This window comes from Chelon labrosus (assembly GCF_963514085.1).
Source record: "Chelon labrosus genome assembly, chromosome: 10".
Taxonomy (NCBI): Eukaryota; Metazoa; Chordata; class Actinopteri; order Mugiliformes; family Mugilidae; genus Chelon; species Chelon labrosus.
In genome coordinates this window covers 17,562,841-17,590,166 of record NC_140360.1, presented here as the reverse complement: position 1 = coordinate 17,590,166, position 27,326 = coordinate 17,562,841, and the positions used below count along the sequence as shown (strand labels likewise).

Genomic DNA, 27,326 nt, shown 5'->3' with positions numbered 1-27,326 from the left:
GCCATCTAGTGTCTCAAGATCATAGTTGCAACAACAAAAAATAATTCCAGCAGTGTCTCAAGTGACTGACTAGGATCAACATGATATAATGAAAAAAAGTATTGCAGAGGAGTTTGACCGACAGGTAATGTTAGCTAAGTTAGCTAGCGAGTTAGCGAAGTTAGCTAGCGAGCTAGCTAGCGAGTTAGCTTACCAATCGAGGAGAAAATTTTCTATTTCCACGTGCGTTGATGCCATGGGAATCCTTTACCTGAGCCCATCAGCCTATTATCATTATTATTATTATTACGTCATGTGAAAGAGACATAACATGACATGTCTATATGTGTGTGAAAATACAAAATCTGAAATGTATATTATTTTTCCCTTTTACTAGTTTCTTGAATTATGGAGAATGTCTCACAGACTTTGGATCCAAAAATTTGTATCGTCTGTGGGAAACATTTGGAAAAAGGCAAAAAAAGAGAACCCTATGTCCAAAAGCCCACAGTTGAAGGCCTCCAACGTATACTTACCCTTGCTCAGCAGAGAGATGATGATGTCCATAAAACCCTGGCTCCATACACAGATGACATACTATCCTCCAAAATAATAGTATCATATCATGTATCATGTAGAGCAAACTACTGCCTTAAGACAAAAGTCAGTGAGCATGAAGTTCCAAATCTTGAGAGTGAGAGCGCATCTGCACCAAGAAGACTGAGTAGAGCTGACACAACAACATTTAACATACGGAGAGATTGTTTCATTTGTGGGAAGGCCAGTACTAGACCAGAACTTCTGACAGCTATTACAACTGGTACAGGTGCAAGTACCAGAGACAAGGTCCTTCATGCAGCTTCTGAAAGGCTTGATGAAGATGTACATCTTCGGCTGCTTTCATACCCTGATCTCTTTGCACATGATGCCAAATATCATAGAAGCTGCCTTGGACACTACATCTCTGAACGAAATATAACAGCTGCAAGACGAAGAAAAGAATCAGAGAAGCAGACCAATGTCCATGACAAAGCCTTTATTAAGCTCACTGAAGACATTGATAAAACAGTATTGTCTGAAGATATGAAAGTTGGGACTCTAAACTCTTTGACTGATAGTTATAATGACATACTGAAGACCCTTTCTGAGGAAGAAGATGGCACAGTGGTCCAACACAAGACATATGCATCCTCGAAACTAAAGGAGAAGCTGATACAGCATTACAAAGGCAGGCTGGTATTTGTCCCACGTCCTGGAAAGTCAGATCTGGTGTGCTCTGAAAGTATGCCCGTAGGTTATGCAGTGAGAGAAGCTGCTCAGCTCACAGAAAAGACGGTGAGAGACTGTGACTGTGAGACAACACTTCCACAGACAAGTGAGAGTCTTTCAGAAACCCAAATATTACACAAGGCTGCAGACATATTGAGGAAAAGCATGGAGCAGGTTGAACATGACCGTCAATCATATGTTGGCAGTGATCGTCTATCACGTCTGCAATGCAGCAAATATGTACCCAATATCCTGTATGACTTTGTCAACTGGTGTGTTGATTCACATGCCCACAGAGATTACCAAACATGTGATGAGGACCCAGCTTCGAAGGACAATCTCTGTGTGATTGCCATCTGCCATGATCTTATTGCACAGAGCTGTCACATCCATACGCCAATCACACTGGGACTTGCCATTCTGATTCATCATGAATTTGGTAGTAAGACACTCATTGATGAGCTCAGCGCAATGGGGCACTGTGTGTCCTATACAGAGGTTAGGCACTTCCTCACATCTGTGGCAGCAGACCAGATATCAAGAACAAAGAGTGGTGTCTACATCCCAAATGGCCTCAGTGAAGTCGCTGAACACGGAATTGTTGATGCAGCCATCGACAACTTTGATCAAAATGAAGACACTCTGGATGGGAAGCATACAACCCACGCTATGGCTTCTGTTGTGTTTCGAAGAGGCCATGTCTCCACAGCAGATAAATGCCTACCACGGGTTCCGGAGAGGTCTCTCACTACCTTAAACACGTTCAACATGGATGGAGATAAACTTTACAGGTACATTTTGTGCATTCTTTTTTCTCTGAAATCTGTTCCATGTCGTCATGGTATTTACTCAGTCACATAAACTACTCAAATTAATGGTTGAGCAGAGTATGAATGCATGTCGGGAGGTTTTAGAGTGTTCTGATTTGATATTTAATGCGTATGATCACAAGCTTATCCTTTCATTTCAATTGTAATTACAGATACATCAAATCTACAAAGCGACCAGAACCACCTGAACTTCCCCAACCTGAGTTACTGCACACAAACACAACAGTCTCTAAAGCAGCTGATGACAGAGATCTGGTATGGAAGCTGGCCCGAAACGTAAGGGAGAATCAGCAGCGGGTCCCTGCATGGTCTGCATTCAATGCCTTCACGTCAGACACTGCTTGTTCAGTAGCCAGTGTACTCTACATGCCCTTCATAAGAGAATCACCCACAGAACTGTCCACCATCTATACATCTATGGTACGACTTGTACAGCTTGCTGCAGAACTGGGACAGCATCATATTCTTGTGACTGCAGACCTTGCTATTTATAGCAAAGCACAACAGATCTTGTGGAACAAACCACCACTCTTACAGGGTAAGATCACAATGAGACTTGGAGGTATGCATATCATGATGGCTTACCTTGCAAGCATTGGCAAGCTCTATGGCGATGGAGGACTGTTTGACATACTAACAGAGACAGATGTGTATGCAGAGGGAACAGCCCGACAATTGCTTCAAGGGAAACAGCTGGCAAGAGGAGTAAGGAGCATAAAGCTAGCCTCTGAGGCCCTGTTCAGGCTCTTCTGGAAAGCCATGCAATCATGGCTTAAAAAACAAGGCCAATGTGCAATGACTAAAACACAAGAGAAACTCCTACATGATGTGCAGCATGCATTTGATGGTAATGACAAGGCCACTGCTCAACAGCTCATCAGTGAGGTGAAGACTGAACTCCCTGAGATCCATAATAGAATCCAGATGTTCACAAATGAGGGAGTTAAGCAATCAGCAACCTTTGGATACTGGTTAACGTTCCTAAATGGTGCTGATCTGTTGCTAAGGATGCTTCGTTCAGAGCGTGAAGCTGACTTTCAGCTTCACCTGAATTGCATGTGTGAAGTTATGCCTTGGTTCAGAGCTGCTGGAAGGACCAATTATGCCAAGTATTTGCCAGTCTATGTTGCAGAAATGAAATCCCTTGAACATGAACAACCAGAAGCATACACATTTATGCAGCAAGGAGGATTTGTTGTTCGCCGGTCTGAGGATCAAAGCTTCAACTGTGTGGCTACTGATCAGGCACTGGAGCAAACCATCAACCGAGAAGGCAAGAGTCAGGGTGGAGTTGTCGGCTTCACACTACGGAAGGGAGCTCTCACAAGATGGCTGATGACAAGACATGTGACCACAGCATATGTAGATGCCATGAAAGAGCTTTGTGACACTGTTGCAAAGAGCCCGAGAGCACACAAGGAGCATGGAGCATCCAGAATGGACAGAGACGAGAGAGACATACAGAAGATAATGGAAGCTGTAGAGCAAAAGCAGAATCCCTTTGACCTTGATAGTGTTCCTGAGGAACTGATCAACATTGCAAGTGGTCAGGTTGCATCTGAGAAAGTTGCAAAAGAGCTCTCAAACTTCCTCCAAGATGGTGCAAAGCAGAATGCCATCTTTATTGAACAACGTCTGACAAAATCAAAAAGAACAAAGAGCTTCTGGGACCCAGAGAAAAGAAACCAGTGTGCAACCTTCAAGGACATGAAAACATCAGCTGGAGTTAGTGTATCTAGACAGGTTCACATTGACTCAGATGTGCTCTTTCGAAGGTTACTTGCTGTCTCCAAACAAAGAGAGGTGTGCATGGAGACTGTGATGTCTCACGAACTCGCTGCTGTCCCACCCTCTTTGTTTTATGATGATGGAAGCATGAGGAAGACCACAAAAGCTGACCTTGCTAAGAAACTGGAGTCTGTCGTTGAAGAGACACAACAGCTGTCCAGCGTTAAAGAACCATCAGCATATCTCATCGATGGCATGGCTCTTCTGCAGAGTCTCCATGATTCAGGCTTTCAGACATTCAATGACCTGGGTGAGTGTATCTGGAATAAGATCACAATGTTAATGGGAAAGGAAGGCATCAGCTGTGTTGTTTTAGTGTTTGACAGATATGATCATCAATACTCAGTCAAAGACCTTGAAAGGCAAAGAAGAGGCACCATCCAAACCAGCAGACGAACACATATTATCACAGGAGAAGCAAGTGTTCCAAACTACAGGAAATACCTGAGGATCAGTGGGAACAAGGCTGCTCTATGTAGCTTTGTCAGCAACTACATCACTAGTACTGGGCCACAGAGAATCTCTTCAGAGAACACAGTCATATTGGCAGGCGGCTTTGAAAATGGTGAGGAGGTCAAGAGGGTTAGCAGATCAGGTGTTGACAGCTTGACAGATCTTTACAGTGACCAGGAGGAGGCTGACACACGACTGGTGTTACATGCAATACACCTTGCAGAGTCACATTCTCGTCTCATTGTCAAATGTGATGATACAGATGTACTGGTTTTGCTTGTGTACTATTCAAGCAAAGGGATGTTTGGATCCTCAGAGGTGTTCATGCACTCTGGACATGGCCTAAAGGAAAGATATGTCCCAGTTTGTTCAATTGCTCAGAGTCTTGGAGCAGCTCTTTGCGAATGTTTACCTGCATGCCACGCCCTCACAGGTTGCGATACCACAAGCAGCTTGTACAGGATTGGAAAGACCACTGCCTTCACAAGACTGAAGACCCATCTGAACGACTTGAAGGAAATGGCCATGTTTGGACTGTCTGGGAGCCTGGAAGAAGCTTTGCCTGTGGCAAGAAAATATGCCCTCCTCCTGTATGGCCAAAAGAAAAAGGAGAATGGCCGTCCTTGCACCACCCTAGATGAGCTGAGGTACATACTAGCATCTACCACAGATTGTTCAGCAGCAAGTCTACCCCCAACAGAAGATGCCTTCCAGCAACACGTATTAAGAGCCTTACACCAGACAGCAGTGTGGCGTCAAAGCCACCTGGCCAAGCCTCATCTCTGGAACCCAGTTGGCAGAGGATGGAGGCTCAGACAAGATGGATCCATTGAACCTGTAATGTTCCAGAAGGCACCAGCACCTAATGAAGTTCGAGACATCACCCATCTGTACTGCAAAGATGAAAAATGCACTGAAACCAGTAAATGCCAGTGCCTTTCAGTGGGCTTGACTTGCACTGAGTTCTGTTCTTGCCCTTTCCCAGACTGCTCAAATATGACCCACTTTGTCACTGATGACAATGCTGATGAGTGACAGGGATGGCTACCAAAAGCAGTCCATGTAGAACACCAGCGAAAGAGATAGGGAGTTTAGCTTGAGGAGAGGGTTCATTCCTCCTCAGAGGAATTTTGTTTTTGATGCCATGGTTTTGTTTGATGAACATTTGTTTGATTTGAGACAGTAATTTAATTTGTTCTGTCTGAAGTGAAGTTATAGTTTTATTAAAAAGATCATCAAGGCCAAACTACAATCCTGTCACCCTGTCTCCTGTGTGTACTATTGCTGAGCTGTAAGCCTTAGCTAGATCCATCCCCTGGTGATGTCACACGGTACAGTACACTACATTGCTATGCAATGCAACATATTCTTTTATTTGGGACAGTTCAGATATTTAGTGATGAATGATTATGTACATATTTGGTATTGCTGGATTCAGCACAACCATGCAATAAATGCATTATTAGGGTGGCACTTACCCAAAGTAACCTTTATTTATCCAGGTAAATCAATTGAGAAGTTACTTGCTTAGGTTGCAGTAACACTGAATTGGTCAACATTCTTGTCACCATTGATAAGGGGCTGTGGAGACTTGATTCACTTTTTTTCATTTGGGACACCTCATACATTCAGTGATGTAGCACGCTGACTTTGCATGCTATATTTACATATTTGGTATCACTGGATTAAGCACAACCCCATCTTTCCAACAAGCCATCATATGTGTTTCTGTGACAATCCCACACAAAGCAACAACAAAGTAAATGTGAACATTCTGCATAGATATTCTTTTTTTGTATGTCCGCTTATTTTAGGCAAGTGTTCATAGGGCTCTATATGTTACACACATCAAGATATTCACATCCAGTTTTTTCTAATAGGTAAAGCAACTTCCTGATCACAATTATGTCAAGTTTCAAAGCTGTCAGAGCTTGTGTTATTAATCTACATAAGTTTATATGTCTTAACTCCCATACGGCCAGGCTATATTTTTGTTCTTTTTTAGTTTTGGGGTGTATAACAATATGTATCAATTTAACAATGTTTGCAGTAAAATATTTTAACCTAAGAACCCATTTCATATATGGGAGACCTTAGAGATGAGGAAAAACATTGTTAGGTTTTGTTCTACCTCGGGGAGGGGTATCTCAAATTTTGGGGGGCATTGTCACTAGCCTACTAGGGATGTCGAGATTCACCGATTCATATCGGTGGTCCGATACAAACATTTGCGATGCGACTGCACCGGTAGATTCAAGGTGCGTCGGATATAATTTACGGGTGAATTTGCGGTGCATCTCTTCTAGTCTGTCTGCACCGGTAAATACCATTGTTAAATCGATTATTTCATGTTGTAGTATCTATTCCCTGTCTTATCCTATTTTCCGAGGCAACCTGAATGCACCATCGCGTCCTTGAGCACTGACGCAAACAGGTGTTGTACACAACAAATATGGAGGCAAACGAGAACGACGTGTGCAGCGATCATTCTTTGTAAGATGGAATTAGAGCCATTTATGTTCACTATTCAGTCAACTAACTGAAACACTGTCAAGCACAGCATCAGTCTAGCAGACAGTAGTATGTGTTGCTGGTCATATTGTTTGCACTATGCACATTGTTAATACTGTGCTTTCTGAAACAGTTCAACTGTGAAGTTTTATACATTTTGTATAATTATAGAGACAGAGAACATAATTAGGAGTAAGGAGTGCTTATTATAGATAAAATTGAATGCTGTCTGTACATACTGAATCATGTCTTTTTTTAAATATGATTTCTTGGCTTGCTCCATAAAAAAACTACCAAATATTAAATACATCCCTCAAATTGATACATAGAGTAAAGCAGAATTTTGCTATTGAGGTAAGAAACCTGATATGGGCTAATAGTCTCTCATACTGCAACTAACTGTATCGAATGATCACATCATATCGAACCGAATCCTTTTATAATTTAGTCATATCGTTATCAAATAATTTTTGAATCGCATCGTATCTTGAACAGGAGTGAATCGTATCGCATCGTATTGACAGGGAGCTTCAGTGTATCATAAATGTATCGTATTGATGGCAGCATATCGAGATGCGTATCGAATCGGCCTCAGTGGTGGAGATATACATCCCTAGTGTCTACTCAACATTATGTTTTTTTTTTTTTCATTATCTTTAGGGAACAAACAGATGACTCTTTCATCCCCAGATATAATTTGACAAATACATAGCTTGTGCATGGGCGGGCTACGTTTAACAGTGGCCGTCCATCATGATCCAAGCTTGTTAGTTTCACATGAGTGAATGAAGTAGCTAGCTAGCTAGCCAGCTTACATTAATCACATCCATCTAATGTCAGAGTGATAAACTTCAAACCAAAGCTAAACTCATTTTCTTTCATTCTTTTTTGTTAAACGTTAAAATTCTTGTTAAAATGAGGGACATCTAGCATAGGCATGTGAACCTGAGAGTTCTGCCCAGTATCTTAGCTAGTCCTAGTACTGCAGTCTTCTGGACAGAGACCTCAGATGTTTGTTCCTGGAATCTTCCACAGCCACTCTCCCAGTTTGGCAGTAACTGCTTCAAGTGTTCCTATCACCACAGGGACCACTGTTGCTTCCACCTTCCACATCTTTTCTAGTTCCTTTCTCAGCCTTTAGTATTTCTCAAGCTTCTTATGTACCTTCTTGTTGCTATCACTTGGGATTGCTACCTTTCTGCCGTTTGTCCAGCAGTCAGTTAGACCTTGGCTCCGCCCTTCTTCACTACCTTCCTGGGTGGACTTCCAGTCCATCCTCCATGCACGCTGCCCTGCCTGCTAGCATTTTAAAATCATGGAGATCAGAGATGTACTGTACCAAAACTAGAACTATTTACATTGAAGCAATCTAGAGAGTAGGCCTAATTCCAACAGAAATGCATGTTCCTTGGTATGGTAGAACCTTAATGGTCAACTTAACAACAACACAAACACCTAGCATAAGTACTGTGTAATAATTAAACACAAAGATGAAAGCGAGAAGGTGTTTGTAATTTAACCAAATTACTTTTTAATGCACTTTGGCAGGAGAGACATGCGAGGTTGAAAAACAGAGGGAAAGAAAAACAGACGAACAGAACGGGAGAGGAATGGACTGGAATGTGACCAAAGTAATTCTGAGAGACCTTGATGATGTTAAAGCTATCGTAATCCAGTCTGTTCCCTTGTTAAATGCATATACGTATATAGGGGAAATCAAAGTACTTGTTTTATTTTGATTCAGCGGCTAGAGACAACAGAGGTAGTTGGAAAAAAGATGCTGGGAAAACTGATGGGGAACAGAGGACAATCATTCATTGATTCATTCAATCAATAATGCTAATTACCATCCAGTTCTTCACTTCAGTCAGCTGGCAATCTGTTGATAGCCTCATTCTCCGAGTCTACAAATTTAGCTTTGCTCATTGTGGTCAGAAAATGCGTTTGCACAGTTGGCGAGCGATTTCACTGAACGCAGGCCAGAGTTACTGTACGAGGCAATAAGGTAAGACTCCATCCCAGCACGACAAGCGCTCTGCTTTACAGAAACATCAACAAGAATTGTTGGACAAAAGCCTAACTCGCTGGTCTGCCCTTGGATTTTTCTTCATTTCTTCAGGGGAAAAACAGTGACATGGGGGAGTTAGCGCTCAGTTAAATTTGTTGCCATCACCTAAAACCACTCCTCAACGCTGGCTCATTAGCCTGACTGCTGTTTGCAGGGTTCATCTCTAATCAGTGGGCTTTTTTTTTTTTTATCTTTAAAATATCACAAGATTTTTGGTTCGCTCTTTCTTTCCTGATGCACACTGAACTGCACTGCGTTGCCCCACAACTTGGATTTACACATGAATACCGAATGACACTCTTTCTCCCAGTCTATGTACCTTCTATCTTATGCATCTTATCGGTCTATCTAATTACTACACATATACACACACTGAGAGCTGCACGTTCAGTGAAGCAAAAGGGAGTGTCTTTGTTTTTTGGCATAGATAAGTGCTTCAGCTGTGGGGAAAGGACAGCCCAATTTGTCAAGAGAGTGCATGGAGCTAATCACATCAAAAGAACTGCTACCCAGGCTAATATCAGCCCATGAGCAGGACGCCTCATTCATTAGTCTGCATCTGCAGGACAAATCACTCCTACGCTGACATACAAAAGCTCCGCACACGCGCACAAGACGACGCAGCGAAACTTGTAGCGGCCTGGCGACATCAGATAAACAACGGTGAAAATATCTGAATTGATGGATTTGATGCGACATCCCATTTAACTTTCTGAACCGTTTCCCGTGCAGCCGCTCTCCCCATAAATCCCCTGCATGGTAAAGTGGCGTTGCAGCGTGCACTGCAGCAGGCATGTGTGTATGCAAATTTGTGTGCTTCAAAGAAAAATGGCTTTTTCCTCTATGGCACAGTTTCTTTTAGAGCGCCTCAGCATCGACTCTGCTTGAGTGGGAATATGGATCAAATGGATGAAAGATACGTCCTCCTCTTCTCTATAAGAAGGAGCCGGCGTCTATAAAGAGTATTCTACATACTGACTTGCGCCCTTCAATGCAGTATCATTTATCTTTATTTTCTCTGCCCACTAGGTATCATGTCCGACTCAGCATTTCTACCCACCCTCCCCTGAGGAGACAAGCCCTCCTCCGGGGTTTTTTCCTGTCCAGAGAAAGGACCACAGTTCAGGTAATAGAGTACAATTATTCAAATTCCTGGTCCAAAATGTTGCCTATTGCTTACTGACTGATTAATAGAGTTATTTTACTACAGCATGTCAGGCAGGAAAAAATCAGTAGAGAACTCTTTTATTGTGAATAGTGAAAACAGTATTGTCAACCCGGTGTGTGAAGTTATATAAAGCCTCTTTGACTGGCATCTAATTCATACTCATACATGTTGCCTGTCACATGGCGGAGATGGTGTTATTATGCTCTGCCTCTCTTCAGTAAATCCTTTTCATCATAGATCCCAACAATGCTGTTGGTTGTTGTGAGGTACTGCAGCATGATGAGCCAAGTCTTTTATCAGCAACCCAGTGAGTGCTTTTATTCTGCATTTCTATTTCATTTTCTTCGGTTCATCTCATTCGGCGGAAGAGACAAAACAAACAAAAAAAAAAAAACTTCTTCGAGTTCAGTCTCCATCAACCAGCGTGATTTCACACAGACACGTGTGTGGGGTTGCAAGCGAACAGACAAACACAGTCACCGGTGCGAAAAGAAACACGGGACTCATTCGCGACTCTTTTCCATTTTCTTAAAACACAACAGGAACTGTCAAATAACTGTCGCCAAACTTTGTGATTTACCAAACTATGAATAATTTGCGCATAAATTAAGAGAGGGGATAATGAGAAATGCCACGCTTCTGTGATGAGGGGAAATGGAACGCAGCAGTGGCCAATCAACTCATGAAGATTGGAAATAGAATCAACAGCCTCACCTGACATGGGAAACATGCAGGGATGAAAAACCTGACTGGAGAGTCAATAAGCCTCGGCGGCTGTGGTGTCCGACCAGCTGTAAATGAAGGGGCAGAAGCTTGTGTGTGCACACGCGGAGATGAGCCGCTGAAGATAAGATGCACCGGCTCCTTAGCCGTCTCTCCTAGCTGCGGGGGATTCTGTTTCTCTGTTCTCTCCCAAGCTTTGAAGCTCTAATGCCTCTGATCTGTCATCTATCTCTTGCCTCCCATGCTGTCCGGTGCGCGTCTTGCTCATGAGCAGGACAATGTGATAGCACTGCAGCCAGCGCACAGTGGGACAGGTGGCTGGGTTATTTGGAACAGGCAGGCTGCGCTAATGTAAATTCATTAAAGAACTTGGTTGGGATGCGACAGTTGAAAAGTAGCTGGTAGCTGTGCGAGGCGTGTCATTTTGTCTGGATTACTCCAGTCACAGTTATCTTAAGCGTATGTATTTATAACAATACATATTAGATGTTTCGCAGTGGGGTGCGCTGATGTTTTCTCACAGAGTGTCTTTTCATTTACCACTGAGCTTAGCTATTAGGCTGCCAACTGCTTCATCATATGAAAGACAATGGCCACGAGTAAGAAGCCGAAGAATCAACCAGAGCATCCAGATTTTAAAAGGTGCCGGTGGTCGATGAGCTGTGGTACCGAAACGCACCCGGTGAACACACAAACAATATTACAGTAATCTCTTTGCCCTCTCCCCGTCTCGCAATCCTTCTCCCCCCGCAGCCCGTGGGTGTCTGCCCGGGAGGCACGTCAGCATGTATCTCCCCACGGTCTGTCTCTTTGCCACCGTGGCAAATCAATTCTTAATAAACCATCTGAAGGCTTCCTCTGCTATACCTTTCATTTCCCCTCCTCAAAGCTGCGGGGCAAATTAGCCTGCCAAGAGAATGATAGGGAGCAAGCGGCAGAAGAAAGCAACCGGGGGGGGGGGGGGATGAAAAAATAAAAAATAAAACGACCCAACACCTACAATTAAATTAACAAATCACTGTTCTTAATTAATCTGGGAATTACAAGCAGAACTGTGGGTTTGAGACGTGACTGACATGGCTAGCACTCCTTGCATCTGCTTTTGTTGCTGCTGTTGGGGTGGGAGAGGAGGAGAGGAAAGGCAGATGAAAGCTTAATAAAAACTCTCCACAGAGCCCCCGGAGCAGAATAGCAAGGCTGTTACCTCTGTTTCCTCTTCCCCTCCCTTCTTTGGTTTCCTCTTCCTCCCACTCTCTTACATCCTTGTCGTTCCTCCCTTACTTAGGTTTTCTCCCCTCCCACTATCTCTGTCCCTCGCTTATACCCCCCTCCTCCTCCCCACCTCCCAACCCGCTCAACCCTCCTCTTCCCCCTCTACTTTTGCCAGTTCCGAACCCTATGTTTGCTAATGAGGTGTGGGATTGACAGCTGGATTACAACATCGCTTTGTAATCCTTTCATTTCTCTGTTTAGGATAATCACCCCGTCCCAGACCAGGGCCCTGCCTCTGGCCTCTGGGGACATTCAGCAACGTATACTCAAGCGTATGCACGTATTGAAGCATGAGTAATATTCAACTATGTGTGGCTAAAAGTTAAGCCCAGTTCACAAGAGGGCAAAGAAACATTCATTATCACCACTGATGCCACCGACATGCCAAGAAAAAAAGACCTCCAACATTTCCCTACACCACTCTGTACATCCATAACCCGCATCTGCCTGATGGCCAACCTGTCTGCAGCTCCTCATCCCTGTCTGCCTCATAGATGAGCAAACATTGTCTTCTCCGGAGCGTCTGCTGCTGCTCCTCCAGCCCTTCTCCTCCTCCTCCTTCTCCTCCTCCGCTGTTTCTCCTCCCTTCCTCCTCTCCCCTTCCTGCCCTCACAGGACCTCGTTCCCTCTGCGGCCACAGGATTCACTTTGTTTTTGATCATTCTCAGACTCAGAGCTAGACAACTTATCGGCTCCTCTACATTCTCCCAGGACCAGAGGAGGAGGAAAGGGAGGGGGCTTTTATTGCCCTCGCTCTTTGCCTCTCCCTCTGATGTGCTGCAAAAGACAATAGTCAGATGGGGAGAAGAAGGAGAAGAAGAAAGGGATTCTGGCCAGTGTGCTTTTTTTAAAAGTGACTCGGTCCCAAGGCTTGAAAGTGGGCTCACTACTCATGGGGTTTGACCAGTAGTATTACAGGGCCCTTTGTAGCCTCACTGGAGAAATGCTGCACTGTGACATGCTATACAAGTCCTTGAAATTCAGCTCATAGCTCAGATTAAAATAGCAACAAAGACATAACTGCAGCTCTTCACACAAGTTATCCAGTGCATTTTGGAAGCATGCCGCCTTCGTGTTAAACAAACAATACAAGGTTCAGATCAATACTGTGCATGCCTCTTATCCTTCAGTTTCTGAGAATAAACGAGAACTTCTAACTTCAAGGCTCGCAGTTGATTTTATTTAGCAAAAAGAAGAAAGAAAACGGTCTCTTTACAGCACAGCACTGTATCTGAAATGAGCACACTGCAGTGGCCACCACAGTAGGGATTCAGAACAGCCATACAACAGCACTGTGGATTGCATTTTGTCTCTAAATTCAACAGCCATCACCAGTTTAGAAGCACGTTTACGTACGATCTGCCGAAGACATTTCTTACTTTTTTTTTTAAAGTGGTCAACTTTTGAGTTTCACAACAACAAATAACCCAGCTCTGTCTCGCGACAGAAACAAACAAACAAACAAGAAACGTTTGCCCCTGCTGTAATTCAGAGACAAATTGAGAATTAAGTGCCTCACTGTAACATTGTTTAGAGAATCCAGACATGTGCGGAAGCATTTACACATTTAATTGATGTGATTTTTCTGTCTGAATACTGGGTGGAACTCACTGAAGTGGCAATAAAGCAAACAGACAGCTGTGGAAGAAATACCCTTTGCCAGCATATGGTGAAAGTAGCGAAGCATTTATGTAAAATATTTCAAGCAGAAACCAAGCGTCAAAAACCCAGCTTCAGTAAAGGTATTGTCGGCTGTAAAAATCTTGTTTATTTTTTAAACTGCTAGTAGTCTGGCGTAGTCTGGCGACACGCCGTTTGGAATTCATTATGGGGTGTTTTTCAACCAGCACAGAGAAGAAATACCACAGCACGCAATTGAATAGTCCCACAACCAGAACCAGAATCTGTGTGCTCAGATGACTACGTCGCCGTTACTCTTCCGTCCTTCACCACATAAAGCCTGCCCAAAGAATTTAATTGGCCTGGCATAATCAGCTCCCAATGGAGTAACACCAGACCAACTTTCCACAGCAAAAGTTTTGTGGATGTTGAGATCAGGGCAGCTTTGAGGATATAATTCTTCAACATCCACCTCACCTTTAAACTAAATTAAAAAATCCATTTCCAAAAGTCAAACTCTCCTTTCCTTGCAAAGACATAGACTGTATATAAATATGGACAACGTGTCGCCAGTTCCCTGGAGATTATACACTGTACATTTTTAAAATATTTTTATTTTACAACTCTCTTGGTCATGGAGCGGTTGCAAAAAAAAAAATAATATTTTACGTGTATGTTAGTATTTTAATTAGGCCCAAGTCCCATCCACGAACATGGAGGAGGTGGAGCTTATGACCTATACTGCAGCCAGCCACCAGGGGGAGCTCTACTTGCTTTGGCTTCACTTTTGAGGAGCTGGTCCGCCGTCCATCTTTATACAGTCTATGGCAAAGACCGACAGTTCCTCATTCCTACAGCATGAATTTGTAATTTGCTTACCATCTGCAGTGTGTTTGGCCAGCATAACCATACTACATTCACACAGAAACACATGAATGCGTGCCTGGTTGCACATTCCAATACATAATTCCTCCGTTTCATATTTCTACCATTAGAAAATCTTCAGTTCTTGGCTACGTGAAGACAGCTCACTTTACATTTTATTAATTTAAAGATACATTTGTTAATTTGAAAAATAATGATCACTGACGGATAAAAAAGTTAGTGGTAATTGCACCTCTAGTGGATTAACGGCGCTGAAAGGTCTCTGAGTAACAATGTAACATTCAACCACAACCTCACATGGTGCCTATCTAACCAGCTAACCCCAAACCACAGGGAAATGTAGGAATTCGTCCTTTGGGGAAATCAATGAAGTCTGTCAAAAAGCCAACATCTATCTCGATATGACACTGTTTGCGCAGACCGGGGCTCGTCTGGAAGGGCCTTTGTTAGCCCTTTATTAGCTTTTAGCCTCTTGAATAGCTTGGGCCAGGACGCCGTGGGACCCATCATTGTCTCCTCATTAATTAACATTACTGGAACTCTGTTTGTCGACCCCCAACTCCCCCCGTATCCTTTTCTCCTTTCTGTCCCCAGTGTTCCTGCACAGCTTCCTTGTTCAGAGGCAATGATTCGAATGTGTGCTGAACTTAAGAACTTAATGGGGAACATTCACAAGGAGTTCAGGACACAATTAGTGATCACCAGACAGCCGTGTCTTCTGAGGGCTTCCATCCTACTTTTCATCCTCCCTTAACAAAGACAAGGAGATCTCCAAGCAAAGGGAATAGCATATGAGGCTTGGATTTGCCCTGCCCACAGAGACGCTCTTACATTTCTCCTGTTGATTAGAAAAAAGTGAGAAATGGACAGAAGTCTCCTTAATTAAAAATAATGATCCGATCCCTCAGATTGGAAGGCAGAGTTAGATATGAGAAGCTGGAACGTTTCTCACACAAACCGCTGTTTTGAGACGATTTTGTGACAATGGCTGTAAACGAGATTTTAGTCCACTTTTTTTTGTTAGAAGAGAATTTATTTTGGGGAAAATAATCCAAAGTGAGCTTGGGCATTTTCTGATTTTCTGCTCTATTCTGAAAGAGAAAGCGAAATAAAACAAGGTTGCAGCGTTTACACACAATAGATCCTACAGTCCGTTGTCACAAGCGTCTCTTCCAGTGCCTCTGCCTGTCTTCATTACAGCACAACAAGAAAAAAAAAAAAAAATGAAAATGTGTTGGAGCCGTGATAGCTGAATCATCAGTTTTTTTTGGTTCCCTTCATAGCGGCTTAATTTGTAACTGAATCAATTAGGCTCTAATTAAAACGCTGCTAGACTAACAGAGCCTGCAGAGGAGGTAGGAGTGAGTAGGCAGGACGAGGACACCACAGTGCCTGGGCCAGTGCCAAAGCTATACTGGAGTAGTGGGCGGCCTGGGAGGGGAAATCTGGATCCCATTTGTTTTAGAGGGCTGTAATGGGTTTCTGTGTTTCCTTGTGTGTGTTTGTATGAATGCAACAGTAAGCAGCACCATGCATTATAATGTGCCGGCTGCCTCGGGGAGCAGAGCCTTATCTCATACTTCCTCCTCAACCCTGTTGAGATGAAAGCGTCTCTCTCTCTCTCTCTCTCTGCCTCTAGTCCACCTCCTATTTCACCCTCCCCCTGACAGTAGCCTGGCTGAAGGACATGGCCAGTGTGACTCTCGAGCAAAGAGAAAACAGCCTTGCAGGCTTATCATTATCCTGCGAGTGTAATCCCTGTCCACCACATCCCAGCAAAGGAACGGCCCTGGGAGCGCCTCGCATCGCTCTTGCTCCCCATGAAAAACTATTTCAAAAAAGACAACAGGGACATCTTACAACAGCCACTCTGCAGTCTTAATCTGGCACCGGCGACAAAAACTCTCTTCCTAACCTCAGACAAAATGTGTGTGCGAGAGAGAGAGAGAGAGAGAGAGAGAGAGAGAGAGAGAGAGAGAGAGAGGGCACGAGCGAGAGACCTAGTAATGTCCCCTTGTCACCGTACAGCCTTCAGAGCCCATACAGACCATCTGTGCATTAAAGAGCTAGAGTCCGAGCAAAGTATTTAAAAGGGTTTAATGTCTTCAGGAGGGCCGTAACCTTGGTCCTGCAGAACCCCAGAAGGCCCATCACACCAAGGCAGGAGGTCTCTTAATGTACCGAGCAGATGACAAGGATGCAGAGTTCACACACACCGCAGAGTAACTCAATCTGCAGGAAGTCGGACGCTTTTCTCCATGCCTTTGTCCCTCCTCTCAAAACAAAAGGTAGGAGATGTCAAAAATCCCATTAAAAAAATAATGGCCTCCGTCTGCTTCCTTTCTTTTTTTTTTTAATTCTCTCCCGCTTGCCTTTCTAATGACCAGCTTGGCAAAACCTGGAGGATACCTGCTATGCGCGGAGCACCAGTCAACTACCTCGCACGGTACATTCAAGCACGAAATGCACACATCATGCATACAAAAGCACAGAAACGCTCCGCAGCGTGGTTTCCCAAGCCTAACAGTATTAATCAAAAGGCACTCTTGCAGGTGTACCCCCCCACCACCCCACCACCCCACCCTCCTTTCCTCTTCCCCTCGCTGCCTCCTCGTTTACCTCATAAACAACTCATGTCTGGACCTTAACAGGGAAAGAAATGTCCAACCATCTAAACGAGTCTCTCTGGAAAATACACAGTTCTTTAAGGCTATTGAACGCATACATCAGGCGTACCGTTACGCGCTAACTAAACATATGTCAGCTGGATATTTTTAACAGCTCCCCGCGGTCAGATTAGCCTTTGGCCTGAAACGCATAAACCAGCACCTCGAGATGTCTGCAGTGTCTTCACCGCTTTCCAAGACGTCCAGCAAACGTCAGCCTTGCATGCATTTCGGTAATTAATAACCACTGTCTGCCGCCGTCTCTGGGACTGTATATCCAGACAAAAAATAGCCATAAACCATGTAATGGTTCCAGCAGATGGTGAGGACAGAATAAGGATTTCTGTTGTTAGTTTGCGTTCTAGCACTGGTTAAATTTCTATATGGGAGAGGGCTGTGGAGAATCTTGTACGGAATCACAAACAGAAAGGATCTCATAAAACGACTGGGCTAAGGTAAGATCCCTTGAACCCCAGCTAATAAAGACAGAGAGAAAGACCTGTGCAAATGATTGAGGCGGATGCAGAAAGAAACAAAGGAGGCTGTGTTCCAATAATCTCCATAAGGACGCCTGTCAGCTACCAGCCCAGATATCACTTCAGTCAGTGTGTGTCATGAGATTTGGGGCAAAAGGTAAACAGGAAATCAAAACAATCTAATTCTGTTTGAGGGTGAAGGGAAAGGGAAAACGGGTGTATTGCCCATCCCTGTGGAGCGTGTGAAAAGAAACGGCATCTTTTATTCAGGATCTCACGAGTCCCTCCTCCGAAGCCGACTTCTGTCGCCACATCACCAGCTCCGCGAACAACCGAAGAGCGAGCGTGTGAGCTCTGATTTGGAGATTTTAAAACCAAAAGAAAGCGATCCTATAAGGTCATACGTTGCGGCGTGGCATTTCTTCGTAGGAAAATGGCGCTGTGTATTGAAATAGGGGTTGAAATTGATAGTTACTGCATATTTACCACTGCACTCCAAGTTGAAAAATGATGTTCAGAATACAAAGCCTACAGCAAAGTAACAGCCGGGCTATTGGATTTTGAAAAATCACCTAAAGCCTCACAGAGAAGCGTCACCAGCGAGGCCAGTGAGACTCATCACCCAGGGCCTTGTAGATGCCCGCTGGAGGAGAGTTTTGAAAATATTATCCTGGAGAAAATTCCATCTCTGAACAATTTGTTTTGTTCAGACAGCAAAACTCTCCCGTGCCTTTTCTCCCGGTTTCTGCTGATTCTCGGAACGGGCAAATACCAGAATATGTTATGGTGTTATAGAGACAAGGTGGCACAGAAGGGAGGGTGGAGGGATCTGGGTCAAAGAGGCAAGGCATTTAAATGGCAACCACTGCACAGACTGTCTCTCCAGAACGGCAACATGTAAAGACACTGCAACAGACACTGTATCTCTGAGAGAGAGAGAGAGAGAGAAGCTGTGCTTAGTGCATCAGAAAAGGTATTTGTGGGCACAATAGCAACCCTGAGCCTGGCCAAGGGGGTTAAAGACAGATATGGTCAACCTAAAGAGATATTCAGGCCATTCATTCCAGCTGGTGAGTTACCAGAGGGGTCTCCCTTTCAAAATGGAGCAAAGCATCAGAGGAGTTTCTAAAAAAAACAAAGTGATGACTGTTGGGGAAAAAAATCTCCAGTTTCTAGTGAGAAGCTGCACTGTGTATGTCAGCATCCGTACAACATGCTTCTGAAGTTACCAGATCAGTCTTTCAATCCCCCTTCCGACTCTCTCCCTTGAACAAACACCCAGACAAGCGAAAGCGCCGTCGCACACGTACAGCAGAAAGTGAGGGCTGCCCAAAAAACCACCAGAAACCCAAACAAAGTCCAAGGTCAGCAGCGTGGGCTCGCTGAGCCGAAACCACCATTCCTGGCTTTCATTACCGGGAACACAATCAGCAGAGGGAGGGGGGGAGGGAGGGAGGAAGGGAGGAAGGGAGGAAGGGAGGGAGACATGGGATGGGGTTACGTTCAATGGCTCTGTTTATCTGTGTGAACGTGGCCACGATCCAACTCATAGTCTCTCTTGTCTGTGGGATACAAAATGCTCCAAACACCGTGACAGCATCTCTAGTTTGATCCAAAAATCTAAATTTTTTTTTTGTTTTTTCCACTGAAACAGAATACAAAATGATTATGTTCGGCTAGTAGAGAAAACAGTTCTGGGAGCGGTCTGTTTTTACCTGTCGTTCGGTGAGCAAGGTCGGGCAGAGCTCTACTGGTGTGCGCGAGCTCTGAAGAGGCTGTTACATCTCTAATCAAAACCATAAAAGATGATGAACGTCCTCGGCAGTGAATGCGTCATACATACACACACACACACACACCCACTCTCACACGCCCAGCATGACTGAGACCTCTCACCCCCTAAACCCATTATCTCACCTCTCAAACCCCCGCTGTTTCTTTTTTTTTTCAGCAACTTCAAAACACAGTTAGCAATTTGTTCTTTAGATGTAAAGAGAGGAACATCTTTTCTGTTAAATCTCACGCGCCGTTACTCGACACGCGGCGCGCTCGGAGATATCAAATGTTAAAACAACCACCAGAAGGCCCGCTCACAGCCCGGCCTCATAATCTGCCAGCGTAATCGGAGCGGTGCATGTGTTTTATGTTAGTGTTTCAGTCATTAACGTCGCTAACTGGCAGGGGCTTTCCAGCTAAATAGAGAGCGGATCAATCCCCGCAGTTGGAACAATCCAGCGTGCAGAAAGAATACTTGTAAATGTTTATTGGACAGACTGCGCTTATCAATAAGGACCCTGAGCCGGCCACGGCACGCAGAATGTTTAGAAAGTGATCTAAAGGAAGATTAATTTTAAAAAAAAAATAAAAAGTCGCAAGTGACTCAGAAGGCTGGAAATATAAATGACTGCGGACCATGTTAGAGAATCAAAGGAAATGAGGAAAACGGGTAGAGCTGCTTTGTGGTGAAAGATTGCAATAATGAAGGCGGGAAAACTGTTTCACACTTAAGAAAAAATATGTTGCCATAAAAAATTGTGACTTTGCAGTGAGATTAAGCCGTGGTTTTGTCATCAGATGTGCTGTGGTGTTTTGGAAAAGCAAAACGAGTCTTTTATATTTTAGGCTGTTTAGTGCATTAGGGTGATAATCATAAACTGTGTAATGTAACACCCTCCTCCTCCTTCCTCCTCCTCCTCCTCCCCCTCCCTGCTGACCCCCTGTCTAGATCCAGGCATCCTCCCCATCATGGCCAAGGTCCTAGTTCTGTCCTTCCCATTATTCCCCTCGGTGGCTAACATGAATATATATATATATATATATATTTATATATATATACGTTTGTGTGTGTGTATGCGTGTGCATGGGCCGGTGTCATTACTCCTGCCCCCATCTGACGGTTTTGGGTTAAACAATGTTATTATTAAAGCCTTTCCAGAGCCGCTTCCTGCCTCCCTCCAGTGACACCCTTACCGACTATAAATCAGCCGCCTGAGCCCTGTAAATCACACAGGATGCGTGTTCGTCTCGATGTGTGCTCGCCTGACCGGTGCAGCTGCGCTCGCAGACACGTATGAAGACGCCGCTGCAGCTGTGAGCGCGTCACGGCGAGGATGAGCACACATCATTTTGGCAAGCAACGCAGCCGAAACAAACGATGTATGCTAAATTAAAGCATATGCTTTTGCCATTTCAGGGAATACTGCAAATGAATTGCAAGTCTGCATGATTTATGGGCGGAATCTGTCTCGCTTTACTGCTGTTGCATGTTCGTAGCTGTGGCTTGCATTAAATAAACAAAGGTGTGCAGCAAAGTCATGCTAAAGCACCTACTGTCAGTGATTAATTCAATTCCTGATACTGAAAACAATCAATGTCGCACAACTAACGCTTAGTTTATGTGTGAACTGAGACACAGAGGCATTTTCATCTCCCCGAGACCAAACTAGATAAATAACGCTCTCTGAAATAAATGGCTCCTGTGCAGCAGTGATGGCTCATTCTGTGATTGTTTGTGATTGTGTTGACACCCCCTGCTGGGCTGAAGACATCACTACCACACTGAGAGCAAGCTCACTTCCAGCGACAATGTCCCACATCCAATCCCACTTCCAGCCAGGATACAATAGTTTGAAGTTAATGAAACACTAAAGGCAAACTGATACCTTCCTACAGTCTTATATGGCTCCAGCAATGAACAAACACATATATAGGCGCATAATGAAACAGGCAAACAATAATACGCCGTACTGCATCATATATCCTCGGTGTTAAAAGCATGTGTGTGTGTGTGTGTGTGAGAGAGTGTGTGTGTACGTGCACACTCAGGAGAGAGAGTCTAGACAGCTGTATCCCCGCCAGGTCTCTCACAGCTAAGGAGAGTGAGAAATATATACCGCGCAGCTGCCGAAGACACAGTCGACCCACAAAAGAGCTATTGTGCGCCCACAGCAAAACAATACAGCTTAGCTGAGCTATGAGAAAAAAACCATTGGGATCAATAGAGAATTGCAATTAGCCCACATTGGCAGGAGCAGTGCCAGATTAGACACAGGATGTCGATTCCATTTCCTGCACTATCGGGCCCTCAAACTTGGTCGGCTCGTCGTGCAACTGGAGCAACACACGCGTGAGGCGCAAGTGGGTGAGATACGGTAGTGTGAAGACGACAGCGCGTAAATGAAATGAGAGATAAACGTGATGCCAGGAGAGGTTGAACGATGTCAGGAAGCAGAAATAAATTCCAAATCTAAAAGAGCACCAGAAAAGCATTGGGAGTGTGAAAAAAAATAAAAATGTTCTGTTCTGAATCACGTACACTGTTGCTCAGAAAAAAGAAAAAATAAAAAAAAAATAAAATAAAAAATTGTATGGTATTGTCTGGAGCCAGACAATTGAAACAGCAGACCAATGTAATTACTTTGCAGAGCCGAGTTGTAACTGTTTACAATATCTTAAGTCTTTCTAGGATTCGAATGTGTGCATCAGTATGGCTGAATTTAATTTTGACTTTTTTCCAGTAGGCACAAGCTCAACAATGTGAAAATTGAAGCAAAACATTGTACGCGTTTCTTTAGACTGGCCTTAGTGCAGAAGGAGGTCTTTCCGGCCCTGCGAGAAGTCTTGGCAAAATTTAAAATAACTGATTGGCCAGCTGAGGGGCTTACCTTTGAGTATGGCCCGGCCTTGCAGTACATCCCTTGAAATCAGCACAGAGTAGAAGCTTTGAGAGAAGCCAGGTCGGCAGGGACCGCTGGAAGCATGCTCCCCATTATTCCTCTGGAAGAAAGAAAATACAACGTAAGACATCGATAAACATGGATTCCATTGATTTCTGTCTCCTTTTTGGCCGCGAGCCGTGCAAGGGGGCAGCATATAGAGAACGGCAGTAAGCAGAAAGGTATTCAACAAGTTCATCGGCTATGTGCTCCTGAGCACGCCGCTGATTAAACGCTCACACAGTCCAATGTGTGATAAAATGTGCTGTGCAACTCACTCTATAAAGAAACCAGCCTGGATGAAATGAGGACAGATTCAGTTTAAAGTAGTGTGCTCAGGGTTAAGTGAGGAACACACACAAAAGAAACGGGAGGAATGCAGCATAATATTCTCTGCTTACAGTGGCTCTTTCACAAGAAGCGGCCCAGAGGACTAAGAACGAACTGAGCGGTGTGTCTGTCTGTCTGTCTGTCTGGCTGTGTGTGTGTGTCCACCACTCAAACTGTCTGCAGATAACTTTGCACCCAAGGTTCAGGCCATAGCTGTTGGTTAAATTAAACGACCGCCAGCGCCACAACAGCCACACAAGTAAGTCGTGTGCGCGCACACATTAACAGACAGCGGTGCCAGGACTGGAATGAAGAGGAGGCATACAACACTGGATCCTCTCATCTCAGGAGGGAATAAGGCAGGAGTAAAATATATTCATGCCATTTACCTAAATGCATTTAATATGAGGGCTTCTGTCATGAGCGCAGCAAAAAAAAAGATCCAAGGGTTACTTGGCGCGCCGTTACGAAGAGCCCTCTGGCGCCGACTTCATTTCGGTTTTATCGATTAAACGACGAGAAAAGGTTGAAAAGCACGTTACAACTTCAAAGTTGAACTTTTTATAGGTTGTTGCGTATTGGCCACTGAAGGCTTATGGCTGCAGCTGAAATAATAAGACGACTCGATAAAGGTACAACGGTGGAGGATTAAATTGTGCCGTAATTTAACTTGTGTGGGATATTGAAGCCCAGACATTAACTGCCAGCAATCTAAAGATAAAAAAACAATAACAACATCAGACCTCTTACTTCTTCTTTATTTTTTCATCCCGTATAGTGAAATTCATTAGGGAAACAATTAGTGCACTTGTAATGAAATAGAGACCGACGCCGCGCTGCAGCAAACCGCACCGTCTCTATCTGACTGCATGACTTTATTCAACCTCTATCGCCATCAGTAGTGAGGGGGAAAAAATGAGAAATCTCACCCAGAATGTGTCAAGAAGAAGGGCTGTTGTCAGGACCAGAGCGAAGTCAGTTCTCATCGTGGCGTGCAAGCGAGTCAAGGCTGCCCGGACAAGGAACCAGAAAGAGGCTCGGATCGTAATTCTGCGCCAGAAATTGTTTAATGTCCCCCCTCCTTGGTCAGACTGTGCGTAACGTCCCTCCTTGAGCTCCGAGAGTGTGCTGCAGCTCTGCCCCGAGTTTCCCCGGCTCTCTCATCTGCAGGTGAGCGCTCCGCTCAGCACCAAGGCGCAGCCAGCGTCACTCTCTCCAACCCCTCCTATCACCCGGTGCAGGAAAACTCCACACACACACACACACACACACACACACACGCACTTAAAGAAACACTCGTTGAAGCTTTGGATCAAGCAACCACAGCGCCGATCGTCTCTCCAGGAACGCCGAAATTTGACTCCCTCTCCCACTGTGAACCAAAAGGCTTCGCAGTTTTAATGGCTGGAAATGAAACGTTCTGTAACGATTGGAGTCCGTGCGCCCAAACGTATGGCCAACGCATTAAGACACCAAACTTCCAACACAGCATTTCACGCATGCGACTTTTACACACGATTATTATTAGATTTTGACCAATTGCGCAAATGTACTCAGGCTTTCTTTTACAGTGTGGCCCCTTTTATAAAAACAAATCCTTGCATTGCAGTATTAGGATTCAAAACGTCCACACAACCAGTGCGTCACGTGTGCACCACATGACCTCCAGGTGATCAGAGCAAGTGGGAAAACAACTTTAATCTTTTTAACAAATACAACTATGCATGATGTGACCCATTTGAACTTAAGATGTATTAATAGGAGATAGTTTTATGGTTCAATCGGCGCATCATTGCCCATATTTTTTGCAGATTACTCTGAATAATAGCGGGGTTTGCAGCATGTAGTATTGGATGCATTTAACTTATTTTCTGTGGTGATGTGACATCCTGGTCCTGGTTAATGACATTTCAGTGCAGAAACACTCGTAGCCTAGCTTGTTGACAGCGTCTGCATCCGCTGGCCGGCCTCTTGAGTGGCATTTGCTCATTTTTCGGACATTTTTAAGCGCGTCACGGTTCAACAGGACTTCCCCTGTTTTTAGTGAAGATGTAGCTCACAGCGCCGGACTTTGATTGTCACAGGCTTGCCACGCTGGCTCTCACCTGACAAACTCACCAAATACTCAGCCTACCCTCTTTCAGCAGCTCTGTCTCTGAGACTGAGACTATTAAAGAGAAATTTCATCAAAAGAAAAGTTGAACAAATGTCAGTTCAAAAGGTTTTCAATGTGAATCCAAATGTCTCGCCAAAAAAAAAAAAAAAACTGCTCCCTTTGAACTGAGCACGCTTTCTCCCCAAAATGGCCCTCTGTCCGAAAGAGGGCAGACAAGGCCATGTCCGAGAATTACCTCCCATCCGTGTGAATGCGGGTCAGCCTATTACCTACAGCCTATTAGTCTTAGCGAGGTGTCTTGTGGCTACGTAAAACCTTTCGCTTAACAAAAAACAGCATAATACAGAGGCCGCCTGGTCTTGGTGGCCTTTTTGAGCTACTAATGACCTTTATATTCCGCCGTCTCTGATTGGCAGACCGCTCTCCATATCTGCTTAGTGAGCCAATGGGCTCTAATCCCATCAAAAAGAGTACGGCTCTGCAGTAGCGGGTAGCTGCTCAGCCAATTTCCTTTCTGTGACATGTAGGAATTTTACCACCTCTCTCATCCCAATCCCTCCGCATTCGAATCCGACTTTTTTTTTTTTTTTAATTCCTGAAATTTCTTGCTACATGGTTATGTTGTTTTTTTTTTGTCCTGTTTAAACGCTGTGATTGACAGGTCTCGTGCACTTTCTTTTTCACCCTCCCTCTTCGCTGCATTTGTGTGGCCCAATATGTCAGATTCAATATGTGTTATCAGAAAAAGGCAGAGCAGGACTTGAACATTTTGCAGTAAAACTAAACTACCCCATAAATTTTGAAATATTAAAACAATTCTTGCAGCGGATACGGTGATCTTTTGACTGAACTGAATCACGCGAGTCATGTTGGCGCAGTGTGGATGTTGCAGGAAAGAAGGTAAAAGGCTTTGTTTACTTTGACGCCGTGTTGGAGATATGCTGATGGACAAGCACCACAGCGCAGGCTGTCACCTGAACCTCTTCATATAACAGCTGAGCTCTGTTTCTGCTTGTCATCCTTACAATGTGTAGCTGAAGCAGAAAGCAATATACCCTTAGTTTATAGTGTTGACTTTTTATTAAAGAATAGCGCCGCTAACAAGCCCCCTCTTGCTTCAGGGGTGGAGAGTTGCAACCGTTTGTATTAGCAGCATTTCTCTAAAGCATTTGGAAACAGCAAAATAAACTCAACACCTTAAAGTACTAACAGATTAGCATTCAGTTATTACCCTAACCGTAACAAGCAGGACCACGACTGTGTGATCATAGTGGGGTGTAGTCCGCTCCCTTCTGGTACCTATCCATCCATCTATCTATCTGGGTAGCTTGGAGAGAGACTACATTATAATAACTTCACTTACTTTCGGATCATTACATATCTTCACAGTCTTATACGGAGACAAATTGAGACTTTCACAACTTACAAAGTTATCTCTTTTAAATTGACACTGAGTAATCTTGACACAATTCAAACAGGATTAAGGTTCCTTGAGCAAACACCTAAAACCTCCCAAACTGTTCCCCAGGCGCCTTGCATTGCTTCTCACTGATCCAACGGATCAAGCAGCCGATTCGTTGGGTTAAATGGACAAATTCCTTGTATGTGGGTACATACACAGATCAGGCATAACATTAAAATCACTGACAGGAGAAGTAAATAATATTGACCATCTTGTGACAATACAATGTTCTGCTGGGAAACTTTCCAACCCCCACCCCATAGCAATGACACTCTTTGATTTCAGCAGCCAAGATACAGCCTGACATACACACAAAAACAGTTTAGGAACAACTCTAAAAACATGAAAAACAGCATAAGGTGTTGACCTGGCCTCCAAATTCACTAGATCCCAAACTGATCAAGTACCTGTGGGATGATCCACAGAGGCCCCTCCCTCTATGCCTGATCAGTGTATATACATTGGGAAAAAAAAGATTTGATTTGTCTCCTGCCACTGATTAATGTCTTTTTTTTTCCAAAAGTAAGGTCTACCAGAATCATTCAGGAGTGTTCCTCTCTATTTCCTGCTGTGAGGCTGCGGAGGAAGCGGATACAAAGCTTGGGCCGGGACTGCGGAGGTTTTGCTTGTGAAAAAAAATAAATAAAAAAAATCACTTGTTGATCTGAGACTTCTCTGTTGTGAAAGTCACAATACACGACAAACCAACACCGCGGCCTCGGCAGACCGCTGCTACATAGAGCACACTGCTTTGTGTTTTGTAACTGAATGTTGTAACTGAGTGTAAACTGTGACAGACGTCAGCATTTCAGGCAGAAGACACCAGGGAAACAACTTGATGTTTGTATTCTTCTAAATTTCCCCAAATATTTGGGGTTTTCATTGCTTATCATTTTCAATGAAGTTAAGCACAAGGCTTTATAAAGACAATGAAAATCTGAAAGTTGCCTTCTAATATGCGTACACTAAATTGTACTTAAAAAATTAATATAATC

General features: G+C 44.1%; 1 protein-coding gene across 1 annotated transcript in view; it reads right to left on the bottom strand.

Annotated features, from left to right (window-relative positions):
* The window catches only part of LOC311494490 (cadherin-4-like), a 247,918-nt gene extending 223,111 nt beyond the window's left edge, over positions 1–24,807 (bottom strand). Inside the window, exons 1-2 of the mRNA XM_084553559.1 lie at positions 23,683–24,807; positions 22,373–22,484 (exon numbers count right to left, since the gene is read on the bottom strand). Coding sequence (XP_084409685.1) covers positions 22,373–22,484; positions 23,683–23,739 — 169 coding nt within the window. The 5' untranslated portion in view covers positions 23,740–24,807. The remainder of the gene's footprint in view (positions 1–22,372; positions 22,485–23,682) is intronic.
* Positions 24,808–27,326: the final 2,519 nt, after the last annotated feature.